This window comes from Lepidothrix coronata, unplaced genomic scaffold, assembly GCF_001604755.1.
Source record: "Lepidothrix coronata isolate B3197 unplaced genomic scaffold, Lepidothrix_coronata-1.0 Scaffold13, whole genome shotgun sequence".
NCBI classification, from domain to species: Eukaryota; Metazoa; Chordata; class Aves; order Passeriformes; family Pipridae; genus Lepidothrix; species Lepidothrix coronata.
The window spans coordinates 379,068-389,567 of NW_016690193.1; the positions used below are offsets into that span (position 1 = coordinate 379,068).

The window sequence follows — 10,500 nt, forward strand, 5'->3', positions numbered from 1 at the left end:
AGCTCTTATATATATTACTCTTAACTTACAACAGACTCTTCATCTACTTCAATCCATGTTATAAATTGTTTAATATTTTTCCTAGGGACTTTTGTTCTACTTCCCAAGTTAAGCACACAATGCCTTGATTCAGTACTACCCCATTTAAGACAAAATATAGTTCAACTCGCTAAAGTAGATCAATAACTTCTTCATAAGTTTTATTGTTTGGCAACATCCAGCCTAACTGGGTTTTTTTGAGTAGCACTAATTTCAATCCAGTGCCACGGTGCAAAAAAATTATTCTGGTCTTTACAGCTTTTCCACCCAAGGAACTGCTGTTGATTGAAGAGGCATTCCCTGGATCTGACTTACATGTATTCGAAAAACCTGGGACATCAAATACCCCAGAGTTACAAGCCTGAGAGAGATTTCCAAGCTGTGCCTGTTACCTGGTGGGCAGTTGCACTCTGGAGCCGCTTCTCTAGCTACTCGTATTTTTGCCAAGTGCTCGTAGGATTTCTGTGGGCGAGAGAAGCAACATGAGGGCACTCGGCGAGCAAGCTCCGCCACAACCAGCGCTCCCGACCGCGGCCGCAAACTGGGATGTACCGCTATTCCATAGGCTATGCAGCCAACGATGGCTTCTCCGCTTGGACTCGGCCTAAGGTGTCTCACTGACTTCACCACCCCGACAACAACAAAACCAAGCCCGACACCTCCGACTCTCTGCCACCGCCGCCGCAAGTGGCCCCCGCCTTTTCGCCTTCTCGACACGCGCGGTCAAAAATCGCGGGGACGGCAGCAAGTTACAGATGAGCAAAGCGCCGGTGTCGTACGGAGGGGTCCCCCGCGACACCCCATCCTGCCCGCTCCAGCAGCCCGGAGCGCCCCCCGGCCCCGCCGCCCCCAGGGGATGCGGGCTCACTTTCGCCGCTTTCCCCGCCATCTCCCGCCCGAGCAGCTCTGTCCGGCCTCCCGCCGCCCCGCACACAGCATCTCCCATCCCCGACACACGCACACCGCCCGAGAGCGGCCACCCCCGTCCCGCACACCTGGGCGAGAAGTCGCTCCACTTTCTCCTGCATCATCGCGTTCAGCTGCTCCAGGGAAAAGCCAGGCAGCGGCGGGAGCGGGGCGGCGGCAGAGAAGCTCCCTCGGGCGCCTTCGATGGCCGCGACCCTCGCCTGGAGGTCGCTGGTCCGCACCCCCAGGTAGACGCAGGAGGCCGCGGCCAGCGCCGAGAGGAGCGCGGCCAGCGCCGAGCCGAGCGGCCCGGCCCGCCGCGGGCAGCGCTCCCCGCCGCAGCCAGGCTTCCCCAGGCCGGGCTTCCCGCTGCCGCCGGGCTTCCCGCTGCCATCCCGTCCTGCGGCTCCTCGGCTCTTCCCCAGCGTGCTCGCACACCCTTCAGCTGCGGCAGCTTTGATTTCCTTCCCTCCGCCCCCCATAGAGGCAATTAGTTTACAAACAACGGCAACAAAAATAATGGCAAAAAAGTACGAGAAAATAAATAACAAAAAAAAAATTACATAAAAAATGCGGTAAGTAGAAGAGCCCGCGAGGGGCTCACACACTTTCAAGGCTGAGAGGCAGCGCGCACCGCAGTCCACACCGCACCCCGCCCGGCAGCGGGTCGCGACTCACCCCCGCAGCGGGGGCGGCGGCGGGAGGGGGGGGAGGTGGCGAGGAGCCAAAAGCCGGCAGCAGGGCTGGGTGCGGGGTGAGCCCCCGCGGCTTCCACCCGCCCTCCGGAGGAGCAGCGTGCTCTGCTAGCGGTTTGCCACTTGTCAGAGAGGTTTTCAGGCGCGGGGCGGGAATCGCCCCCCCTCCGCCTCCCGCTCTCCTCCCCGCCGCCGGCGGACTTGTTGCTGCCCCTCCACCTGCCTGCCGGCGCCCAGCAGCCGCGCCGCGCCAGGCGGGGAAGCCCGCAGGCGGCCCGCGCTGCCCCGCTGTCAGCCGCGGAGCCGCCCCCGCCCGCCGGCCCACCTCCCGCCCTCATCGGCATAATTTATTCACCTAGGCACAGGATCGGCCTGGGCAGCGCGGGGGGCTCGCCCTGCCTAATGTGTGTGCGGAGCGCGGAGCACCAGGCTCAGAGATGTGGAGAGCGAGGGGCGCCGAGACTCCAGGGGAGGGAGGGGGTGCCCATGGCGGGCGACACCAGGGAAGGGGCTGCAAGGGGCGGCCGGCCCCGCCGGGGAAAGCTCTGGAACACCGGGCTAATTTACGGCGGTTTATGGACGGGTTGTCAATGCCCACGGTGCGGGCATAAAACACGGGAGCGCCCTGCCGTCCCGTTCTTTTTTTAGAGCGCGGAGGATAAACGTGTGTAACTCAGCAGCCCGGCTCCCGGCGAGCGCGCAGGCAGCCGATGCAACGGCTCGCTTCCAAGGGAGCAGCATGCACTAACTCCCCATTGTATGGAGAAGGTTTAATTTTAGCCAGTTTTCTTTCTGCTTGTTTATTTACCCAGTTCCTTCTTCACTCTTCCATGCATACTGGCCAGTTTTCATTGTTTCTGGTTTGGTTGAATAGAAAGGAACCACTAACATCCAGGGAACTGCACACATAGCCTGATGGGAAGCTTGTTGGTTTCTGGTCCTTCCCCGTCTGCCTCTTATCATCCAAATGCTGCATTGACCTGCTGTAGTTTGGTTCTCATCTTGGCATTACCACAGTGCATCTCCTACGTAGCACTTTTGTATGACGTCTCTTGTGCTCAGTACACTTTGCAAAACAGGGAAACCTCTCAAAGTAGGACCAGACATCAAAGAAACATGTAGTTCACCCTAGTTGGCATCATGTGAATACTGACTACTTACAGGATATAGATTCACAGGATGAAAAAGAGACTTGTCCAACTATGGTACTTCTCAAACAAGACTAAAAGTATTGGTTTGTACTATGAATCAAGTTTCCTTATGGAGTCATATTTGTGCAGTTTTATTACCTATTGTTTCCCAAGTGTTCAAGCAGTCACAAATACCATGAAGATGTGGATCCAAAAAGCTTTGTGGGTTTCATTATACTTACTTGAACTTTGAATAGAGTGTACCAGAAGTTCACAGCTAGTCATTTACTCTTCATAATTTTTCTCTTCTTTCTAAACAAAAAGTTTTGTGGACTCTAATCGGGGAGAAGAAATCGTGATTACATAGCCCTGGGTGATAGTTTCTTCACAATAAACAGTTAATAGTTGCAATGAACAGCTTGCAACCAAATTCCCCCAAGCAGCACATACCTTATGATCAGGACTTGTGAATAACAAACTGTGCTTTTCAGAACAAGGACTCGCTCACAGACTATCTGTTGGCAATCAGAAGATGAAATAATATTTGGAATTAATAAACTGACAGAAGAAAACAAATACTACCCACATGCTCTTATTTGGTGTGTAGCATGGGCTCCCCGAGTATGGTATGAGCAGTGCCCAGGCTGCCTCGCAGTGGCTGGCGGCCCGCGAGGCGCTGGAAGCCATCGGGGCGCCAGCTCCGGCACTTCACATTACCCCCTGCTGTTAGTAGCCAGCACCATTACTCAGCCCTGCTCGAGGTGACATCCAGCAAAGTAACACTGCAAACCCTCAGGATATGATTGTCATTTTATATTGGGGGTTAGTGAGGCGCCACCGGGGGCAGGATGGCTGCCCACACCCCGCTGCTGCTGCCTGCCTGGTATGCAAGTGGGTGCTGCCCCATCTAGGCCAGGGTGAAATTTCCTCCCGAGATCAGCTCTTGTTATTTCAGGGCAGGTACGGACATCCTCTGGCTGCTTTAGTGCCCCATATGGGGCCCAGAAAACCGTAGGTCAGTGTGACCTGGCTCAATGTTTTTCTTGGCCAAATGATGCAGTCTTTCTGCCCAAGCATCCTTCTGTCCCAACATCATGCCGTTTGTTTTGGACAAGGCATATTCTACATCAGAAATTAAATAGCCTGAGACAGAAAGTCCCTTCTTACATTAGATTTACATGTACTTGACATCATAAAGATTGCCAAAGGAGCCAGGTCACCATGTTTCTGTGGACACAATGCAAAGCTGTTATCCTGGTGAATAACAAATCTCATGCTAGATGTTTCTTATTCTGAAAAGGTATGATAAGAAACCTTTTTTTTTCCTGTCCGGGACAAACCAGGAAAGCACAACTTTAAAATATCCAAGAAATTTCATGGTTTTTTTCACAATGGGTAGCTATACCTCTACACACTTGGGAGAAGTGTTAGCCCTGCCTGGTCTCACCTCTGAAAAAGAAGAGGTTCATTCTCGTGTATGCGCATGTCTGCTCAAACATATCCTCAGACAAAGAGAAACATGATGAAGGAGAGTGAGAGGAAAAAGAGCAGTGCCAAGTCTTCCTCCTTGCTCCAGCTTACAGTTACATTTTTCTTTTTTGCTAAAGCTTGGTTCTGGGAAAGATGTGAGATAAAAGTTTATTAAAATGCTTAGAAATTATTTGATAGTGACAGAATTTGAGAACAAATTATTTCCAGTAGCTTTTTTCCTAATGTGTTTTCACACAGAAATAGATAACAGAATGTCTTTGAAAATGCAAATTAGTAATGTGCTCTTCTTACAGAAAAAAATGTGGTGATTTTCCTGATGGAGGCATTATTTATCCACTTCACAGCAAGGTTGGTCCAGAATAGACTAGACTGGACTGTGGAATCTGAGCAGCAAGCTGAATTATGCACAGTCTGATTAAATCTAGCACAGGAGTTGTTTGTGTAGGTGAAGAACATAACACAGCTGTTTTACCTGTTATAAAAATCTCCAGTCACGTCTGCTCGAATAGAGAGCATTAGGCAGCCGTACCCTCCTGTGCTCTGTTACTTGATACCATCAAGTGGACAACCAGCAGCTATGCAGTATGCTTGTCCCATAAACACAATAAACTGGATTAAAAAATTGTTAAGACACAGCATTGCTGCTTTTGCCAGCTTTCCACAAGCGGGAGGCAGAGCGAATCCAGGACATGCATATGTTCAGTGCCAGTGAGCCTGCTTCTTATTTTGCAGCCATGATGATGCCAGAGTCAAGAAGGCATCTACTTAGGATCATAACTAAGATTAAAACCAGATTGCTGTAGCCCTTTGGAGAATGCTATCCATGCAATGAAAGAACTGGGTTTCTTCTTTTTTTTTTCCCTCTCTCTCTCTTAAAAAAACCCACTATTTTTTACCTTTTTTATTGGTGAAGATTTATAGGTTTTGAATTAGAGAGGGTAACTTGGTCTAAGGAGTTAAACTCCTACTCCAGGAGTAAACCAGATGGCAGTTCATATGGGTAAGCAGTAATTTAACTGCTTGCAGTCAGGAACTGTATCTCAGATGTTGCTGATCACATTTAGGATGATATACCATGCAAGTTCAGGTTACAAAACACTTAAAATGCTTAAAAAGCCTATTTTGTATCTAATAGCCAGAATATAGCAGCTTGAAATAAGAACTGTACACCAGGTGTTTTGAACTGGCCATTAACATGTACAGGTAGAGTATATGAAATGGCACATCTGCAGCACTCCAGCTCCAATAGTAGCAAAAGGAGGAGAATTTTAAGTAAGGTCTGCTGAAGTGCTCATGCACGCAGACCTGAGGCGGCCACGCTTCCCGCCAGGAGGGGAGTGCTCTCACTTTGAAGATTCAAATCTCTAACGGCCACATTTCAGCAGATCTTGTGCATGACCAGCCAAAGGTATTGACACAAGATGCTACTGTTTGCATTTCATAGGTCTGTGTTTGAGGATGTGGATGGTGTTTGCAGATAACAATTTTCCACCAGACAGAACTAGTGTCTGGAGTTCTTTCCATATTTTTATGTCTACAGCATGCTATATTCTGGCTGACCAATCCACAGTCGACTACTGGATTTCTTTACCAGATACAACATAAATTTGTGATTAAAATTATGCCATGAAAAATAAGCACTCATCTCCTGAAACAATGAGCCATGTTCAGTTTGTGGTATATTTTGCATATATGATCAGGAAAGACAGAAGACAGAGAATAAATAGAAGTAGGGATTCGAGTCTGGGACTTATTGTTAGAACTGAGGTGACACGCACAAAGATAAATGCTCGAATGGTTAATAATGGTTATGGAAACCGTTCTTTTGCAAAGGTTCCCGCTTTCAAACAGAGCTTATATATTATTCATTATATGCGGACTTGAATTGCATCTGCATTCTACTTCTTCCTTCATTCATCTCTCTTCTACTCAGTTCGACCTTTGAATTAGAGTGCATCTTGCACCCTAAATGAGATTTTACTCAGATTTTATATACTTATACTGGTAAAATGCAAGGTAGAAGCAGAATCCAGCACTTCTGTAATTTGCCTCACTTCTCAGCTCTCTGGCAGGTTAGGTAGTATGATATTTCTCACTGAGCTGCTCATAATATTTGCCAAGATAGCACAGAATCACCAGAAAAACAACTTACTTCACTGTTTTGGAAAGAAAGTTGGAAAAGCCTTTCATTTTCAAATACCCAAATTGATTGCCTTCTGTCACTTTAAATTTAATATAAGCACATTACAGTATACATGATGCAGTACATTAATATACTTAGCAGATGGATAACACTTGCTTGTGATTTAATACTTAGATATACTCATTTCACATCTACTGTACAAACACTTCATATATTTGAATTTTAAGTCCGACTTATCTTCAGACTAGAGGTAATTGAGTCACATGAGCATAGGATTTAGTTTATTAGTTCCATAACCTTACTGGTATTTTGGCAAATGTGATATTAAAAATAAAAAGATAAAAAAACCCTTTGCATCTGGATTTTAATATATTTCACAGGATTTCCTTTTTCAACATGATGAAACCAGGTCTGCTAGACCTACAGACTGAGTCACCACAAAGTTCAGACCCTGTATGTCATTCTTTACTAAAATTCACGAGTATTTTTCATGCGAATGTATTACAAAACACATCATAACAAATAAACCAACTACCTTACCTTTTTCATAGCTTCAAATACTTGCTTTAAAATGCAGTTGATGCTTGGGAAGCTCTGTCAAGAATTTCACTGAATGGAGAGCAGTCATCAGAAATAGGACACGGAGACCAGACTTGAGAACTTCAGACTGAAAGAAAAAAGATATCCTTGCCCTGGCTCCAGGCCAATTAATATCCCTTGGTTCCCTGGTTTGTTTATTTGTATATGAATGAACACCAGTGGAATTCATGGGTCGTGGTGAAAGTCTGGGAGGACAAAATTTGGACTAAGAGTTTCTGAGTCTGCAAAGTCCTCTATTAACATGTAACTTCACTCATGTGTGTAGTCTGATCCAAATCAATAGGATTAGTCATGGAAGTAAACTTTAACGTATGCTGGAGTATTTGAAGGATATAAAAATGCCAACATGAAAGTCAAGATGTAGGATCCAGCACAAAAATCTAATTATACAGCAGGAAAATTTCCTTCATCTTGTTAATTCCATATTTCTTGTAGCAGAAGCAGTTATTTTCAAGAAGTGATTATATTTCTCAGAGAAATTATTACAATAAAGAGTGTACTGCTCAGAGATCTCAATGGAAACCACCTCTGAAAAAGGCAGCAGTAACTCTGAGGACATTTTTCTGCCTCAACACAAGTTACTAGAAATGTAAAGGTCCTACAGGACAGTGCAGGACATTGGCAATCATAGTACCATTATAATGCAGATAAACTGATATTTCTATAAGCACTGCCAATGATTTACATACTTAAGAGGCTGAAGCTTCTGAAATCTACAGACACTGTGGGTCAAAAATGGACAACATTATTGTGGAACAAACAATTAGGAATCAGAAAAGGCAGAAGACAGAAGGAGGAAGGTTTGATTACCAGATTAAAAGAAAGGAGACTGAAAGCAAGCAGAAGAAAAATCTCTGGATTATAAAAAAGGGAGTTAGTTGCCTCTGGAGTTCTTCCCTTGGTTCAGTGGACGGTGTCCTCCTAGTGACTCAAAACCAGATTAAGTCTGGTGACTTTTTTCCCCAATTTGGAATTAGTATATTCCAAGTAATTTATCTGGAATAAAATTTCTTCTAATACGCACTGCATATGTGAGTATCAGTGCCTCATTTTACACTGTCATCCACAGTTCTGCTCAAGGCCATGTCCTTCTCTCTGTTTAACCAAATTACTATGATCCTATCAAATGGAAATCTTTATCAGGATGTCCAGTTACCTTCAGTTACCTTCAGCTTCCCTTCTTGATGCTATTAGTGATTGTTTGGTCCACTTGATGTTTCTATTTTATGCCGCTAGGCCTGAAGAAGGCAATGGTGGGCTCAGGAGATTTGTCTTTTCCAATCAGTTGTTGAATCTCTCATTATTTCAGTTAGATCCGGGAACAGATGTCTACATGCTCATTACTACCTCCCCAGTCAGTCACATCACAGGAAAAAAGTGTCCCATCATTCAGCAAATTGCAAAAAAAGTCAGTTATCCAAATGCTCTGTCATAGCTCTCAAAGCTATTGTATCTTGAAAGGGAAGTCTGAAAACTAATTTTAATTTCAGATTTGTTTTCCTGTGTCACAGAATTCAATGAGATGTTGATATAAACTAAGTGTATGTTTTTTTAATAAAAGATTATTTATCTCAGACAAATTTATCCTAGTCTTCTGAGGACAAACAGAATTCAGCCGCTGCTAAAGATAGATTCTGGAGAAAATACAAAAAATTTAAACAGGGAAAATTTGGATCAACAGAAATCACAATTTTGTTACTTCTTGTATTTTCTTCTGAGTTAATCCCTAATTTGACTAACTCTATCAGTGTTGGTCCCCTCCACAGTTATTCAAGTCCATTTTCAAAATGCTGTGCCATTAGCAGCTGAAGATTTTAATCCCCTTTTGAAGAACAAAACCAAAGTTTTCTGGGAAATTGTTGCTTGTTCATGCAAATTTTCCAATGAAAAATCTTTCCTTCCTGATCATGCTCAGATTCAATGCCCAACTGCATCACACCCAAGGTATGGGGGAAAAAACCAGCGCAAAACCCATGCCAAAAAACAACCAACAAACAGAAAACCTTTCTCTTAAAGGCTTATCTACATCTGCAAAACAACTGTTTAGATTCTCTGGATCAGAACAAAGTACATTTTAAGCTGCCTGTAAGTACATGACAAAACCTACACAACAGGGTTACTATAAGGTGCAAAAGAAGTGTGTATTATGGATTTCACTTATTTTTCAGATTTTTTTTAGGGGACATCCTGGTTTTCTCAAACCTTTTATTCCCACGTTTTATCTTTCAGCTGTCACTTTCCCTCTCTTTGCAAAATGGGCTTCAATCTGCCACTCTGCAGAGTGGGAGCACATGTAGATGTCTGCAGGCTTTTCAGAGCTCCTGGCTTTTGCACTCTCTAGGCTTCTTGTTCTCTCTACAGAGAGAAAGGGGGGGAAAAAGCTCAATTCCTTAAGGCTGCACACTTGTAAAAGCTTTGAAAAGGTGGTTTTTAGGGAAGGGGATGGTCAACCATTGAGGCTGGTTCCAAAAGTCAGTGTTAAAGGTCTCTTTCACATTTCTTTTCATCTATGAACAGCACTGTAATCTCTTCCATGTGAAATTATCAGGGAAGAAAAATGGATTAAGATACGTGCAATGTCTGGACAAAAATTAGGTTGTCATTATGAAACTTATGGATCTAAGGTGTCTGAGCACAGTCTCAGAGAGTTGCAGAACTAAAAATTAAGCTGGTGGTCAAAAAAGTGTCTGAAACCTGATCATGAACATTTAGGACATTCTTCCTTGCCATGAGTAGAGAGATAAGGAAGCCAGTCAGAAGACATTATCAGCTAAAGAATCCGTAGATCTCCTGTAGATTTCACAAGTATTCATGTGAATAAGCATAATAAAATAGCCCGGCTGCTTGGGATTACAGGTCCCAGCCTTGTGTCTGCATCATCTCAGCTCCGTCAGGCCGCCAGCTGCCAGAGACTTTACTGAAACCTTCAGGGACTCAGATTCTTTAAATTACTGTCATAGACTTATTGTAGCTGTCATATTCTTTACACTACTTGTATTATTTTTATGCCAAAGGTAAAGTCAAGCTGTTTTGTCTTCCCTACTTTCTGTGCCTGTAAGAAAATTTAAGTCTTTGATGATAATGCTGGCTATGGAGATCAAACCCAGTGAGTACTGACATAAGGGAGAGAGGGGACTACCAGGTAACCTCTTAATTTACCATCCTTAGTATTAGTCATGCTCCCTAGTCCTGGATCTCTTCTGCAGAGCTTCCATTTTCCACAGCCCCACTACGCTTCTTCCTCACTCAGAGCCCTTCACATATACACTGTCCAGAAAATTGCACTGCTGCATTATAGATGTCTGCTTAGACATCAAAACAAAGTTTCCTGATCCTTTAACTTTCCATGATTGCACTGTTGAAAACAGTCAACTGCAAGTCACATGTGCATTAAATGCTCTCTGTGTCTCAGTCTCTAGGGGAGTTGTGAGAGACACTGTCTTTATAGGTGAGCAGGAATATATTGGCAACCAGTCATATGAGATCGACAGCAAAT

The 10,500-nt window shown here is 44.7% G+C and overlaps 1 protein-coding gene across 2 annotated transcripts in view; it reads right to left on the reverse strand.

The window, feature by feature from the left end:
• The window catches only part of COL25A1 (collagen type XXV alpha 1 chain), a 308,636-nt gene extending 307,488 nt beyond the window's left edge, over window positions 1–1,148 (reverse strand). For both annotated transcript variants that reach the window (XM_017805805.1, XM_017805804.1), the window contains exons 1-2: window positions 1,035–1,148; window positions 432–501 (exon numbers count right to left, since the gene is read on the reverse strand). In XM_017805805.1, coding sequence (XP_017661294.1) covers window positions 432–501; window positions 1,035–1,070 — 106 coding nt within the window. In that variant the 5' untranslated portion in view covers window positions 1,071–1,148. The remainder of the gene's footprint in view (window positions 1–431; window positions 502–1,034) is intronic.
• Window positions 1,149–10,500: the final 9,352 nt, after the last annotated feature.